Consider the following 16,593-nt stretch of genomic DNA (forward strand, 5'->3'; position numbering starts at 1 on the left):
CTGCTCCTTGGATGCTGCATGACCTGCTGTGCTTTTTCAGCTACAAACATTTCAGCTGACCTCCAGCATCTGCAGTCCTCACGTTCTCCTTCAGGAATAAGCACCTTTACTTCAGCTGATGAACCAACTCCCATTTCTTCCCTTTGTTCGAAGTTTACGTTTTACCACATCCTCTCTCCCCTCCGCCCACTCCAGTGGGATATCTCGTTTTTTTTCCAGTCTGGCAGTTAAACCCACTACTGTTCTGCCATTCTCACATTCCGATCACTATCTGGACTATCAACATCCTTTCTCCTCCAGCACTCCCTATACAACTGCTCCTTGTACAGCTCACATCAGCTCTGCTGAAGAATCATCTCGACTCGAAATGTTAGCTTGCTCTCTCTCCATGGATGCTGCGTGAACCTCTGATCTCCAGCATTTGTTGTTCTCTGTACAGATTCCAGCATCTGCAGTAATTTGCTCCTATATTATGTTTACAATGGAGTTAGTTTTCTATTAATGACAAATTCCACTGTCAAATAATTTTGACCAAAACAGAAGTCTGTCAGGCATCATCGTAGCTTATCTTTTTTTGAAATACATTCACAGGATGTGGGTAGCCCAATATTTATTGTGCAGAGGTCAGTCCAGGGTCAACCACATTGTTGTGGAACAGATTCCGATCAGGACAGCAGAGCCTCTCCCATAAAGGAGCCAACAATTGTGGTCATGGTGAGGGCCTGATTTCCACATTGACATAATTTTTACAGGGGTTCAAATGCCACCACCTGCAAAGAAGCTGAATGCCCAGAACATGACCTGGGTGTCTGCATGAATAGCCTCAGGTTCAGACCAGAGGGTCATCACCTCCCCATGTCTGAATGTGACACCCAGTGGGGATGGCCAACAGTGGATGAATAGATTGGACAACTATTGGAACAGCAGGGAAGTTATCTTCCCAGCCTCTCTCTCTCCATGTCCTAATCCGGGTGTTTTGAAGCTGTCAGGTAGGCACTCACCCTTCCTGTGACCCCGATTCTTGAACCTGGGCTCTCGCTGCTCCTTGCAGTCACTCAATCGCAGTCCCAGAGCTCTGAACACCAACCTCTTGGCGATCACGGTGCTGGTCTGGGCTCTCTCTTTAACTGGCTGCAGGAACTCTGGAATCAAGCAAACGTATGACCAAGTGCTTTGCAAAGATGCGAGTGCTCCGGCACCAACCGACAAGGGTAAAGGCATGATACACTGACTCTAAAGCAGAGCAGTCACTCAGAACATCCTCCCAAAGGACCTCATGCAATCAACATGCTGGGTCAAGATGGAACAGTTCATGTACACATAGAAGCAGGCCACGGTCAGCAATCAAAAGACTGCGAATTCTGCTTGCGATTTTCCAGCACTTGTAATAGTGCATCAGGAGCTGAACAAACAGACACAGTCCTCATTGAGGGGCTCGGCCCTCAGACAATGCAGCAACCTCTCAGCACTGCACGGAAATACCACATAGCCACATCCTGAACGGGAGCTCCCAATGCACCCACACACTGAACGTGGCTCTCAGGAAATCCCGGTTGAGGCCCCCATCAGCAAATATCAACTCCTGCTTCATATATCAACAACCTAAGAATGGTGAAAATTTCAGTGCAGCGTGGAAACTACAAAGAAGAAGAGTGCTCCAAAATGCATTAATGCAGTGTAGAGATTGGAACGGTCAGCCAGGTAGATCTCACAGAATCCGAGTTCCCTGGTTGGGGCTGTTAACCGGGTCCAATCGTGGAGCCCTGGCTGACAGACAGAAACGTGAGTGTCTGAGGTTCTGTTCACTCTGAGAGCTGGCTCTGAGGGAGCTGGGTCACTATCAGGGACTCTCCATGTGTAAATGAAGGGGGAACTTGGTGACGGAATACTGGCCTCTGTGGAGTTACTTTACGCAGCACCTTACATCATGGGTCATCTCAATAGTTTACAAATCAAGTCTATCCAAAGGCAACACAGCACCCAATTTGTTCACAGTGAACTGTCGCAACACGACCAGGTGATACTGAGGCCACCAGGAGGTCACCTTAACAATCCCTGATGAGGCAGAGGAAAAAGTATTGGCTCGAATGGGAAGGATGACTCCTCTATTCAATGATAAAACAATAACTCTTGGGATCTCGGACATCTGGCTGGGATGAAGTTGGTCAAAGATGGATGGACACCACAAGGGAACTGCCAACTGATCGCATGCTCTGACACCAAATGGATTACCTGAGCTCCGAATGGATTAACTAAGCTCCGAGTGGATTACCTGAGCTCCTGGCGACCTTGAGCTTTGACTGCTTGGTTGCTTGAGCTAACGGGCATGTCTTTAGCTCGGAATGACTGAGGGACAGAGCCTCAGAGGCTGAAAACAATACAAAAGGTAAAAAGAATCACTTGTTACATTCATTGGAACATTTGAAACCTGAGCAGGCCATTCAGCCCACTCTGTGCTTCTAGATCCTGGCTGGTCTGCTCCCTCAATGCCATTTTCTGCACTATGCCTTGGTCAGTTTCCTGTCCAGCAAGTCAGACTTTGTCACCTGAACACATTGCTTTTTACATTTCAAACCCCCACACCTAGATTACTGACTGTCCCTCTGGTCTCTTTATCTGACGATGTTCTGGTTACCTAGGGTGTACAGTGCACTGACTCCCGGGATGGGAGGACTGACATATGGATCCATTAGGATTGCACTCATTGGAGTTTGGAAAAATGGGGGCGAGACAGGAGTAAATGCAGAAAGGATATTCCCGATGACCAGGGTATCAGTCAGAAGCCATTTGGAATGGAGATGATGAGGAGTGTCTTCCTGCAGTCAGCGGGGAGCCGGTGGAAATCCCTGTCTCGGGAAGCGCTGAATTCAAAATAGAACTTTGTTCACGGAGATAGCCTTTTAAGGTTAAGGGGATCTAAGGGTCGGGAGAGAAAGTGGGAGCAGAGGGACTGAGTTGGATGATTAGCCACGATCAGAGTGAATGGAGAAACAGGTTTGAAGGCCCTTTGTTTGTCAGAATTCTGAGCGTGTTTCCTTGGACACTGGTGACATTGCCTCTCCCCCAAAAAGAAGGATCATTTATTTCGTCACACTCCCTCTCTCATTCATGTCAAACATGGGCAGAAAGTCCTGGGGAAATGGAGATCCGTGATAAAAGAGCACCGTACCTGAACCCGGGCAGGAGAAGATTCCCAAAGCGTGCGTACTGTCCACCCATTTTATCCGGAAGCCTCTATCACTGGGAACAAAGAGCAAAAGCAAAGTTCAGAAAAGGATTGCACATCCAGGCCAGATGGCCTACCTGGTTCAGAGCAGAGTCAATTATTTTGAAATGCAGTGACCAATTCCAGTAAAGCCCATGATGGAATAGCTAGCTTTCCAAAGGGCTCACCCGTCCCAGGGCGTAGTGGGATCTGCAATGCATAGGGGACACAGACCAATAACCCAGTCCCCAGAGAGTCGTTCCCCCCACCCCACAGCATTCGGAGCAGGCCAACACTAGCAGTGCCCGTCTCTGTTCATCTCACACTACCTTGGTGCCAGTCTCATGGACTCTCAAGGCTGCTTGATTCTCACCTCCTGTCTCCCCAAAGCCCGCCTAAGGTGCACTTGTCCACCTGAGAGGACTCAAGGCACGGTCTCTCAATTTGCAGTTGAAACCAAGCAAACTCAGTCGGCAGCTTGTGAAGAGGATGTGGACCGATATGAGTCAGCTGAGTGACTGGGTGACATTCTGGCGGATGGAAGCATAATGGGGGAACAACACCAAGTTAAACAGTCACTGCATTGGATTTGTTAACTCCGTTTCTCTCTCCACTGATGCTGCCAGACCTGCTGAGTCTGCAGCCATTTCAGTTTCAGACAGAAAGGACAGGAGGTGGTGAATTTTTCATGGGGAGTCTGGGGAAATCTATCAGCTTGAAGGGAAACTGGGCATTGCCATTACAAGCCCTCAGAAACCAGAGCTCTGATCAATTACCTTAATCAAAGAAGGGTAATTTCTTTCACTGTCTGAATTATATAACTGATTTACAATGGATGTTCGAATTTGTTTCTTCTGTCTGTTTATTGCCCGTCCCTAGTTGCCCCTTGAGAAGGTGGGGGTGAGCTGCCTTCTGGAACTGCTGCAGTCCATGTGCTGAGGGTTGACCCACAATGCACTTAGGGAGGGAATTCCAGGATTCGGACCCAGTGACAGTGAAGGAACGGTGATATATTTCCAAGTCAGGATAGCGAGTGGCTGGGAGGGGAATTTGCAGGGGGTGGTGTTCCAGTGTATCTGCTGCTCTTGTCCTTCCAGATGGAAGAGGTTGTAGGTTTGGAAGGAGTGGGTGAGCGGGAGGGAGAAGATGAGGGGGGGGGGAAAACGGGTGAGAGGGGGAGGGAGTGGGTAAGAAGGGGAGGGTGAAGGAACGGGTGAGGGTGAGATGGGGAGGGGACGGGCGAGGGTGGTGGGGGGAGGGAATGGATGAGAGAGTGAGTGAGACAGAGAAGTTTTATCGAGAGAAATTCCAGAGGTTGATGTGAGGCAGGAACTGTTGTTTCTGGGAAGGAAGTCTATTCAGACGGCACACAGACCCTTACTGAAAGGTGGCAAACGCCTGCTGTAGATCTTCGGTAGTCAGCTGTGGCGAAAAGTCATAGATTTCGATGATGTGCCTCAACTCTAGGCACGCCATATGGTCTTTCTGTGGCAGGCAGGTGGAATAGTCACAGTTCGGCTGCTCAATCGTGATGCTGATCTCCCCCATGCAAGCTGAAAGCTGTGGGCAACCACAAAGCAAGGTTAGGGAAATGTTAGAGAGAACGGCAAACTATCAGGTCAACCACAATATTCACCAAATGTCAAAATCGTGTGGTGGCACAGATCTGGAGTGAAGATAGTGAATTGCTGGAGAAACTCACTGAGTCTGGAAGGGGAGAGAGAGCGCGCACGCGAGAGAGAGAGAGAGACAGAGAGAGTGAAAAACCAGCTTCCAAGTGTCCAGTCTGTTGAGATTCCTCCTCAGATGCTTCTTCCTGATCTGAAGAAGCCTTCAAGTGGCCTTGGAAGATTAACTTCTGTTTCCATTACCAGCACCACTGAGTTTCTCCAGCAACTCTCTGTGTTTCTAATGGTTTCCAGCATCCACAGGATTTTGATTTCAGAGATATCATTGTTTGACCAACATGAAAAGCTTCATTGAAATAACACCCCAAGGAGCACGTGGGCTTTTCAAATACATTCACAACGTGAACGGTCTTTGGGTGAAGCCATTCATTTGTTTAATTTATCCTTTTGAGAAACACAGCTGTAAATGCAATGATCTGAAGCTCAAACCCAAACATGACTTGGCAAAAGTGAGGACTTACAGACCAGGGTCGAGAGTGTGGTTCTGGAAAAGCATGGGAAGTCAGGCAGCTTCCAAGGAGCAGGAAAGCTCCTGATGAAGGGCCTTTGCCCAAAACATGGATTTTCCTGCTCCTTGGATGCTGCCTGACCTGCTGTGCTTTTCCAGAACCACACTCTTGAGGCAAACAGGACAAGCAGATTCAGCAGAAATGTCTCACATCAGGGGGAAGGTTACAGCCCAGTAATTTTATCACTGGACAATTGATCCAGAGGTTCAGAATGTTCCGGGGATACACGTTGAAATCCCACCACGGCAGATGGTGGAATGTGAATTCAATAATAATTCCTGAGTTGTTTTAAGAGTCTCATGAGGACGATGAATCTATTGTCAATGGTGATAAAAAACAACCTGGTTCACTCATGTCCTTTATGGAAGAAAACCGCCATCCTTACCTGGTCTGGCCTACATGTGACTCCAGACCCACAACAAGGTGGTTGGCTCTTAAATTAGGATGGGTGAGAAATGCTGGCCCAGGTAGCACTTCCCCCATCCCATACATGATCAAAAACAAGATGCTGCCCTGTCTGACTCTCACAGATTGTGAGACACATTTCCCTCCGCACGCGTTTCGGAGCCGGTTTTGATACAGAGCCGTGAATTCAGATTGGACCAGGGGGTTACCTCTCTGAGAAGCTCGGCTGTGTCGGCAGGAGGACATGCAGAAGACCCACAGGCTGTCTCATCACCTTCAGCATCCACCTCAGCAGCACCCTGTTCTCTGACAGTCAGCTCTCTGACGTGCAGCAAGTCTCTACAGCTACCACTGGCTTCCTGCTCAGCCAGCACTGGGTCCTCCATCTCCTGAGGCAGCTGGTAGTGCTGCAAACCAGCCACGGTGTTGGCACAGCTTGCGTGCTGAGGTGCCTCTGATCCTGGACTCTGTGCCAATGACTGAACCCCGGGCTCTGGTACAGCGGGCTCCGACAATGGCATCACATCTTCCAGCACGCACCCCGATGCTGGACTGCTGATGCCCACTCCTTGTCCAGCAGCCCAGCGCTCCCTCTCCTCCGCCAGTCTGGGATCCTGCTGTGCCATTGGCTCCTCTGCTGCAGAGGCTTCACCCAGCCTCCCCTTTTGGAAAGGGCTTGGGGATTCCAGTGGCTGGACCAGGGAGGCAGTGCACGATCCTCCTCCTTCCTTCACAGCGACATTCCCAGAGGACGTGGCACACTGTGGGATTACGTCCTGAATAGCCTGGCCACTCGGTCCATCTCCCACCTCCTCAGCAGCAGCAATAGTCACAGTGCTGCAACCAATCATGTCTTCTCTTGCAGCTCCTTTTCCTTCCGTGACTGTGACCTCCCTTTCAGAATGAGAGCGGACGTCTCTGTTTTGATCCCCATAATACTGGTGATAGGGCCTGGGAGTGTACAGGGATCTCTCTGGCCTCTTCCTTGTCTTACTGTTGCCAGGAGGCAGCCTCTGGGATCTCAAAGGCCTGTCACGGAGGGCTGCTGATCCCTCTGTCTGCCTCTCCCTGCCGTTGCGTTCTGCCCAGTGAGACGGAACCTCAGTGCTGGCCTGCCTCTCATTTGGAGCTGGGTGTGATCTGGGAAGAACAGGGAATTGAAAACAGCCAGTTACAATACAATAAGACCACCAGGGAGCCCATACTTTCATTACTGGCCTGCCTCCCCCAGTCAGTCAAAGGGTTCTCCAGCCCGAGACTCCCAATGCAGGGGGCAAGCTCATGGGAGACCCATTGGGAGAACAACAACAACCACCATGTTCATTGATGCAGCACCTCAAATATCAGGCACCTCCACACACCACTTAACGGGAGGGTGAGAGAGCACACTGAGCCACGTAAGGAGCTAACAGGTTGGCTATGATGATAGCAGGGCTTTAAGAGGTGTATTTTATAGTTTTTAAAATAGAGGTTTGAGCCACACATAATGAGGTGCCTGTTCCAAGCCTATAAAGTAAACAGATTGTGAGGCCTTGGGATTTTTTAAACATATAAAGTTGGAATAATAGAAGCAGCCTGAATGGGTGGGGTCGGGCTCCCACAGAACCAGGATTTTGAGTTTAGCTTTCAGTAGTTATTGGGGTTTTGGAAGCTGGCTGTGAAAGGTGTTACATTAGAAAGCTGGAATTCTCTCGGTCTCGTGCAATTCTGACAACAATCTAATTTACTGCATTTGCCTTTGCCAAGGGTCTGTCAATGGGAATGGTTGTTCTTTAGTTGTTAAATAATCTATTATTCTGTTATGCTGTCCTATAAAGTGAAACAAATTCTTTTTTTTTTGTTTCTGTTTTAACTGCAGGATAATAATAAAGTGTGTTTGCATAAAGCTGAGAAGCTGAACCAATTGAATTACATCTGGACCACAGCACCTTACAGCAGATAAAGGATAGGGTGTTGGTAATCTCCTTGGGAGATTTAGAAGCAGTTTACTCTGGTCAATGATAGGGATGTGGGATCTGAAAGAGGTTACAGAGATGGGGAGGGGGTGTAGGGGCTGGAGGGGGTTACAGACATGGCGAGGGGGTGTAGGGGCTGGAGGGGGTGTAGGGGCTGGAGGGGGTCACATAGATAGGGAGGGGGTTACAGAGATAGGGAGGGGGTGTAGGGGCTGGAGGGGGTTACAGAGATCGGGAGGGGTGTAGGGGCTGGAGGAGGTTACAGAGATAGGGAGGGGATGGAGGGGGAGTACAGAGATAGGGAGAGGGTGGAGGGAGTTACAGAGATAGGGAAGAGGTTTAGGGGATGGAGGGGGTTACAGAGCTAGGGAGGGGGTGTAGGGGCTGGAGAGGGTTACACAGATAGGGAGGGGGTTACACAGATAGGGAGGGGGTGTAGGGGTTGGAGGGGATTACAGAGATGGGTAGGGGGTGTAGGGGCTGGAGGAGCTTACAGAGATAGGGAGGGGGTGTAGGGGCTAGAGAAGGTTACAGAGATAGGGATAGGGTGGAGGGGCTGGAGGGGGTTACAGACATAGGGAGGGTGTTACAGAGATAGGGAGGGGGTGTAGGGGCTGGAGGAGTTTACAGACATGGGGGGGTTGTAGAGGCTGGAGGAGGTTACAGAGATAGGGAGGGGGTGTTGGGGCTGGAGGAGGTTACAGAGATAGGGAGGGGGTGTTGGGGCTGGAGGAGGTTACAGAGATAGGGAGGGGGTGTAGGGGCTGGAGGGGGTTACAGAGATAGGGAGGGGGTTACAGAGATTGGGAGGGGGTGTAGAGGCTGGAGGGGGTTACAGAGATAGGGAGGGGGTTACAGAGATAGGGAGGGGGTTACAGAGATAAGGAGTGGTGTAGGGGCTGGAGGAGGTTACAGAGATAGGGAGGGGATGGAGGGTGTTACAGAGACAGGGAGAGAGTGGAGGGTGCTGGAGGGGGTTACAGAGATAGGGAGGGGGTGTAGGGGCTGGAGGGGATTACAGAGATAGGGAGAGGGTTACAGAGATAGGGAGGGCGTGTAAGGGGTTACAGAGGTAGGGTGGGGTGTAGCAGCTGGAGGGGGTTACAGAGATAGGGAGGGGGTGTAGGGGCTGGAGGAGGTTACAGAGATGTGGTGGGGGTTACAGAGATAGGGAGAGGGTGGAGTGGGCTGGAGGGGGTTACAGAGATAGGTAGGGGTTGGAGGGGGTTACAGAGATAGGGAGGGGGGTGTAGGGGCTAGAGGAGGTTACAGAGATAGGGAAGGGGTGTAGGGTCTGTAGGAGTTTACAGAGATGGGGGTGTAGAGGCTGGAGGAGGTTACAGAGATAGGGAGGGGTGGAGGGGCTGGAGGGGGTTACAGAGATAGGGAGGGGGTGTAGGGGCTGGAGGGGATTACAGAGATAGGGAGGGGGTGTAAGGGGTTACAGAGATAGGGAGGGGGTGTAGGGGCTGGAGAGGGTTACACAGATAGGGAGGGGGTTACACAGATAGGGAGGGGGTGTAGGGGTTGGAGGGGATTACAGAGATGGGTAGGGGGTGTAGGGGCTGGAGGAGCTTACAGAGATAGGGAGGGGGTGTAGGGGCTAGAGAAGGTTACAGAGATAGGGATAGGGTGGAGGGGCTGGAGGGGGTTACAGACATAGGGAGGGTGTTACAGAGATAGGGAGGGGGTGTAGGGGCTGGAGGAGTTTACAGACATGGGGGGGGTTGTAGAGGCTGGAGGAGGTTACAGAGATAGGGAGGGGGTGTTGGGGCTGGAGGAGGTTACAGAGATAGGGAGGGGGTGTTGGGGCTGGAGGAGGTTACAGAGATAGGGAGGGGGTGTAGGGGCTGGAGTGGGTTACAGAGATAGGGAGGGGGTTACAGAGATTGGGAGGGGGTGTAGAGGCTGGAGGGGGTTACAGAGATAGGGAGGGGGTTACAGAGATAGGGAGGGGGTTACAGAGATAAGGAGTGGTGTAGGGGCTGGAGGAGGTTACAGAGATAGGGAGGGGATGGAGGGTGTTACAGAGACAGGGAGAGAGTGGAGGGTGCTGGAGGGGGTTACAGAGATAGGGAGGGGGTGTAGGGGCTGGAGGGGATTACAGAGATAGGGAGAGGGTTACAGAGATAGGGAGGGCGTGTAAGGGGTTACAGAGGTAGGGTGGGGTGTAGCAGCTGGAGGGGGTTACAGAGATAGGGAGGGGGTGTAGGGGCTGGAGGAGGTTACAGAGATGTGGTGGGGGTTACAGAGATAGGGAGAGGGTGGAGTGGGCTGGAGGGGGTTACAGAGATAGGTAGGGGTTGGAGGGGGTTACAGAGATAGGGAGGGGGGTGTAGGGGCTAGAGGAGGTTACAGAGATAGGGAAGGGGTGTAGGGTCTGTAGGAGTTTACAGAGATGGGGGTGTAGAGGCTGGAGGAGGTTACAGAGATAGGGAGGGGTGGAGGGGCTGGAGGGGGTTACAGAGATAGGGAGGGGGTGTAGGGGCTGGAGGGGATTACAGAGATAGGGAGGGGGTGTAAGGGGTTACAGAGATAGGGAGGGGGTGTAGGGGCTAGAGGAGGTTACAGAGATATGGAGGGGGTTACAGAGATAGGGAGGGGTGTAGGGGCTGGAGGAGGTTAGAGATAGGGAGGGGTGTAGGGGCTGGAGGAGGTTACAGAGATGGGGAGAGGGTGGAGGGGGTTACAGAGATAGGGAGGGGGTGTAGGGGTTGGAGGGGGTTACGGGATGGGGGGGTTACAGAGATAGGGAGGGAATGTAGGGGCTGTAGGAGGTTATAGAGATAGGGAGGGGATGTAGGGGCTATAGGAGGTTACAGAGATAGGGAAGGGGTGTAGGGGCTAGAGGAGGTTACAGAGATGTGGTGGGGGTTACAGAGATAGGGAGAGGGTGGAGTGGGCTGGAGGGGGTTACAGAGATAGGGAGGGGGTTACAGAGATAGTGAGGGGACGTGTAGGGGCAAGAGGAGGTTACAGAGATAGGGAGGGAGTGGAGGGTGTGTAGGAGTGTACAGAGAGGGGGGGTGTAGGGGCAGGAGGGGGTTACAGAGAGATAGGGAGGGGATGGAGGGGGTTACAGAGATTTGGAGGAGGTGTAGGGGGTTACAGAGATTGGGAGGGGCTGTCGGGACTATTGGAGGTTACAGAGATAGGGAGGGGTTGGAGGGGGTTACAGAGATAGGGAGGGGGTGTAGGGGCTAGAGGAGGTTACAGAGATATGGAGGGGGTTACAGAGATAGGGAGGGGTGTAGGGGCTGGAGGAGGTTAGAGATAGGGAGGGGTGTAGGGGCTGGAGGAGGTTACAGAGATGGGGAGAGGGTGGAGGGGGTTACAGAGATAGGGAGGGGGTGTAGGGGTTGGAGGGGGTTACGGGATAGGGAGGGGGTTACGGGATGGGGGGGGTTACAGAGATAGGGAGGGAATGTAGGGGCTGTAGGAGGTTATAGAGATAGGGAGGGGATGTAGGGGCTATAGGAGGTTACAGAGATAGGGAAGGGGTGTAGGGGCTAGAGGAGGTTACAGAGATGTGGTGGGGGTTACAGAGATAGGGAGAGGGTGGAGTGGGCTGGAGGGGGTTACAGAGATAGGGAGGGGGTTACAGAGATAGTGAGGGGACGTGTAGGGGCAAGAGGAGGTTACAGAGATAGGGAGGGAGTGGAGGGTGTGTAGGAGTGTACAGAGAGGGGGGGTGTAGGGGCAGGAGGGGGTTACAGAGAGATAGGGAGGGGATGGAGGGGGTTACAGAGATTTGGAGGAGGTGTAGGGGGTTACAGAGATTGGGAGGGGCTGTCGGGACTATCGGAGGTTACAGAGATAGGGAGGGGTTGGAGGGGGTTACAGAGATAGGGAGGGTGTGTAGGGGCTGGAGGAGGTTACAGAGATAGGGAGGGGTGTAGGGGCTGGAGGGGGTTAAACAGATAGGAAGGGAGTGTAGCCACTGGAAGGGGTTACAGAGATAGGGAGGGGGTGTAGGGGCTGGAGGGTGTTACAGAGATAGGGAGGGGGTGTAGGGGCTGGAGGGGGTTACAGAGATAGGGAGGGGGTGGAGGGGATTACAGAGATAGGGAGGGGATGTATGGGCTGGAGGGGGTTACAGTGATAGGGAGGGAACGTGTAGGGGCTAGAGGAGGTTACAGAGATAGGGAGGGAGTGGAGGGTGTGTAGGAGTGTACAGAGAGGGGGGGTGTAGGGGCAGGAGGGGGTTACAGAGAGATAGGGAGGGGATGGAGGGGGTTACAGAGATTTGGAGGAGGTGTAGGGGGTTACAGAGATTGGGAGGGGCTGTCGGGACTATCGGAGGTTACAGAGATAGGGAGGGGTTGGAGGGGGTTACAGAGATAGGGAGGGTGTGTAGGGGCTGGAGGAGGTTACAGAGATAGGGAGGGGTGTAGGGGCTGGAGGGGGTTACAGAGATAGGAAGGGAGTGTAGCCACTGGAAGGGGTTACAGAGATAGGGAGGGGGTGTAGGGGCTGGAGGGTGTTACAGAGATAGGGAGGGGGTGTAGGGGCTGGAGGGGGTTACAGAGATAGGGAGGGGATGTATGGGCTGGAGGGGGTTACAGTGATAGGGAGGGAACGTGTAGGGGCTAGAGGAGGTTACAGAGATAGGGAGGGAGTGGAGGGTGTGTAGGAGTGTACAGAGAGGGGGGGTGTAGGGGCAGGAGGGGGTTACAGAGAGATAGGGAGGGGATGGAGGGGGTTACAGAGATTTGGAGGAGGTGTAGGGGGTTACAGAGATTGGGAGGGGCTGTCGGGACTATCGGAGGTTACAGAGATAGGGAGGGGTTGGAGGGGGTTACAGAGATAGGGAGGGTGTGTAGGGGCTGGAGGAGGTTACAGAGATAGGGAGGGGTGTAGGGGCTGGAGGGGGTTAAACAGATAGGAAGGGAGTGTAGCCACTGGAAGGGGTTACAGAGATAGGGAGGGGGTGTAGGGGCTGGAGGGTGTTACAGAGATAGGGAGGGGGTGTAGGGGCTGGAGGGGGTTACAGAGATAGGGAGGGGGTGGAGGGGATTACAGAGATAGGGAGGGGATGTATGGGCTGGAGGGGGTTACAGTGATAGGGAGGGAACGTGTAGGGGCTAGAGGAGGTTACAGAGATAGGGAGGGAGTGGAGGGTGTGTAGGAGTGTACAGAGAGGGGGGGTGTAGGGGCAGGAGGGGGTTACAGAGAGATAGGGAGGGGATGGAGGGGGTTACAGAGATTTGGAGGAGGTGTAGGGGGTTACAGAGATTGGGAGGGGCTGTCGGGACTATCGGAGGTTACAGAGATAGGGAGGGGTTGGAGGGGGTTACAGAGATAGGGAGGGTGTGTAGGGGCTGGAGGAGGTTACAGAGATAGGGAGGGGTGTAGGGGCTGGAGGGGGTTACAGAGATAGGAAGGGAGTGTAGCCACTGGAGGGGGTTACAGAGATAGGGAGGGGATGTAGGGGCTGGAGGGGGTTACAGAGATAGGGAGTGGGTGTAGGGGCTGGAGGGGGTTACAGAGATAGGGAGGGGGTGTAGGGGCTGGAGGGGGTTACAGAGATAGGGAGGGTGTGTAGGGGCTGGAGGGGGTTACAGAGATAGGGAGGGGCTGGAGGGGATTACAGAGATAGGGAGGGGATGTATGGGCTGGAGGGGGTTACAGAGATAGGGAGGGGATGTATGGGCTGGAGGGGGTTACAGTGATAGGGAGGGAACGTGTAGGGGCTAGAGGAGGTTACAGAGATAGGGAGGGAGTGGAGGGTGTGTAGGAGTGTACAGAGAGGGGGGGTGTAGGGGCAGGAGGGGGTTACAGAGAGATAGGGAGGGGATGGAGGGGGTTACAGAGATTTGGAGGAGGTGTAGGGGGTTACAGAGATTGGGAGGGGCTGTCGGGACTATCGGAGGTTACAGAGATAGGGAGGGGTTGGAGGGGGTTACAGAGATAGGGAGGGTGTGTAGGGGCTGGAGGAGGTTACAGAGATAGGGAGGGGTGTAGGGGCTGGAGGGGGTTAAACAGATAGGAAGGGAGTGTAGCCACTGGAAGGGGTTACAGAGATAGGGAGGGGGTGTAGGGGCTGGAGGGTGTTACAGAGATAGGGAGGGGGTGTAGGGGCTGGAGGGGGTTACAGAGATAGGGAGGGGGTGTAGGGGCTGGAGGGGGTTACAGAGATAGGGAGGGGATGTATGGGCTGGAGGGGGTTACAGTGATAGGGAGGGAACGTGTAGGGGCTAGAGGAGGTTACAGAGATAGGGAGGGAGTGGAGGGTGTGTAGGAGTGTACAGAGAGGGGGGGTGTAGGGGCAGGAGGGGGTTACAGAGAGATAGGGAGGGGATGGAGGGGGTTACAGAGATTTGGAGGAGGTGTAGGGGGTTACAGAGATTGGGAGGGGCTGTCGGGACTATCGGAGGTTACAGAGATAGGGAGGGGTTGGAGGGGGTTACAGAGATAGGGAGGGTGTGTAGGGGCTGGAGGAGGTTACAGAGATAGGGAGGGGTGTAGGGGCTGGAGGGGGTTACAGAGATAGGAAGGGAGTGTAGCCACTGGAGGGGGTTACAGAGATAGGGAGGGGATGTAGGGGCTGGAGGGGGTTACAGAGATAGGGAGTGGGTGTAGGGGCTGGAGGGGGTTACAGAGATAGGGAGGGGGTGTAGGGGCTGGAGGGGGTTACAGAGATAGGGAGGGTGTGTAGGGGCTGGAGGGGTTTACAGAGATAGGGAGGGGGTGGAGGGGATTACAGAGATAGGGAGGGGATGTATGGGCTGAAGGGGGTTACAGTGATAGGGAGGGAGTGTAGGGGATTACACGGATAGGGAGGGGGTTACAGAGATAGGGAGGAGTTGTAGAGGCTGGAGGGGGTTGCAGAGATAGGGAGGGGTGGAGGGGCTTGAGGGGGTTACAGAGATAGGGAGTGGTTGTAGGGCTGGAGGGGGTTACAGAGATAGGGAGGGGATGTAGGGGCTGGAGGAGGTTACAGAGATAGGGAGGGGATGTAGGGACTGGAGGTGGTTACAGAGATAGGGAGGGGATGTAGGGGCTGGAGGAGGTTACAGAGATAGGGAGGGGATGTAGGGACTGGAGGTGGTTACAGAGATAGGGAGGGGTGAAGGGGCTGGAGGAGGTTACAGAGATAGGGAGAGGGTGGAGGGGGTTACAGAGATAGGGAGAGGGTGGAGGGGGTTACAGAGATAGGGATAGGGTGTAGGGGTTGGAGGGGGTTACAGGGATAGGGAGGGGGTTACAGAGATTGGGGGGGTGTAGGGGCTAGAGGAGGTTACAGAGATAGGGAGGGGGTGGAGGGTCTGTAGGAGTGTACAGAGATGGGGGGTGTAGGGGCTGGAGGAGGTTACAGAGATAGGGAGGGGTGTAGGTGCTGGAGGGGGTTACAGAGATAGGGAGGGGCTGTCGGGGCTGGAGGATGTTACAGAGATAGGGAGGGGTTGGAGGGGGTTTCAGAGATAGGGAGGGTGTGTAGGGGCCGGAGGGGGTTACAGAGAAAGGGAGAGGGTTACAGAGATATGGAGGAGGTGTAGGGGGTTACAGAGATTGGGAGGGGCTGGCAGGGCTGGAGGAGGTTTACAGAGATAGGGAGGGGTTGGAGGGGGTTACAGAGATAGGGAGGGGTGTAGGGGCTGGAGGGGGTTACAGAGATAGGGAGAGGGTGAAGGGGATTACAGAGATAGGGAGGGGGTGTAGAGGCTGGAGGGGGTTACAGAGATAGGGAGGGGGTGAAGGGGATTACAGAGATAGGGAGGGGATGTATGGGCTGGAGTGGGTTACAGAGATAGGTTGGGGGTGTAGGGGATTACACGGATAGGGAGGGGGTTACAGAGAGAGAGGGAGGGGGTGTCGGGGCTGGAGGTGGTTACAGAGATAGGGAGGGGGTGTAGAGGTTACAGAGATAGCGAGGGTGTGTAGGGAGTGGGTGTAGGGCTGGAGGGGGTTACAGAGATAGGGAGGGGGTGTAGGGGCGGGAGGGGGTTACAGAGATAGGGAGGGGGTGTAGGGGCGGGAGGGGGTTGCAGAGATAGGGAGGGGTTGGAGGGGGGTTACAGAGATAGGGTGTGGGTGTAGGTGATGGAGGGGGTTACAGAGATAGGGAGGGGGTGGAAGGGGTTACAGAGATAGGGTGGGGGTGTAGGGGGTGGTGGGGTTACAGAGATAGGGTGGGGGTGTCGGGGCTGGAGGGGGTTACAGAGATAGGGTGGGGGTGTCGGGGGTTACAGAGAGAGGGAGGGGGTGGAGGGGGTTACAGAGATAGGGAGGGGGTTACAGAGATAGGGAGGGGGTTACAGAGATAGGGTGGGGGTGCAGGTGGTTACAGAGATAGGGTGGGGTGTAGGGGGTTACAGAGATAGGGTGGGGGTGTCGGGGGTTACAGAGAGAGGGAGGGGGTGGAGGGGGTTACAGAGATAGGGAGGGGGTTACAGAGATAGGGTGGGGGTGTAGGTGGTTACAGAGATAGGGTGGGGTGTAGGGGGTTACAGAGATAGGGTGGGGGTGGAGGGGATTACACGGATAGGGAGGGGGTTACAGAGATAGGGAGGGGTTGTAGGGGCTGGAGGGGGTTACAAAGATAGGGAGGGGATGTAGGGGCTGGAGGGAGTTACAGAGATAGGGAGGGGGTGGAGGGAGTTACAGAGATAGGGAGGGGGTGTAGGGGGATTACAGAGATAGGGAGGGGGTGTAGGGGGATTACAGAGATAGGGAGGGGGTGTAGGGGGATTACAGAGATAGGGAGGGGGTGGAGGGAGTTACAGAGATAGGGAGGGGGTGTATGGGAATTACAGAGATAGGGAGAGTGTAGGGGGATTACAGAGATAGGGAGGGGAAGGAGGGAGTTACAGAGATAGGGAGGGGAAGGA

General features: G+C 53.9%; 1 protein-coding gene across 1 annotated transcript in view; it reads right to left on the bottom strand.

Annotated features, from left to right (window-relative positions):
* Positions 1-16,593, bottom strand: part of r3hcc1 (R3H domain and coiled-coil containing 1) — a 32,869-nt gene that overhangs the window by 5,185 nt on the left and 11,091 nt on the right. The window contains exons 6-10 of the mRNA XM_043681112.2: positions 6,017-6,947; positions 4,587-4,765; positions 3,170-3,240; positions 2,273-2,368; positions 1,002-1,142 (exon numbers count right to left, since the gene is read on the bottom strand). Of these exons, the coding sequence (XP_043537047.2) occupies positions 1,002-1,142; positions 2,273-2,368; positions 3,170-3,240; positions 4,587-4,765; positions 6,017-6,947 (1,418 nt within the window). The remainder of the gene's footprint in view (positions 1-1,001; positions 1,143-2,272; positions 2,369-3,169; positions 3,241-4,586; positions 4,766-6,016; positions 6,948-16,593) is intronic.

This window comes from Chiloscyllium plagiosum, unplaced genomic scaffold (genome assembly GCF_037043375.1).
Source record: "Chiloscyllium plagiosum isolate Xiang-an unplaced genomic scaffold, Cpla_swu_hap1 HiC_scaffold_48, whole genome shotgun sequence".
NCBI classification, from domain to species: Eukaryota; Metazoa; Chordata; class Chondrichthyes; order Orectolobiformes; family Hemiscylliidae; genus Chiloscyllium; species Chiloscyllium plagiosum.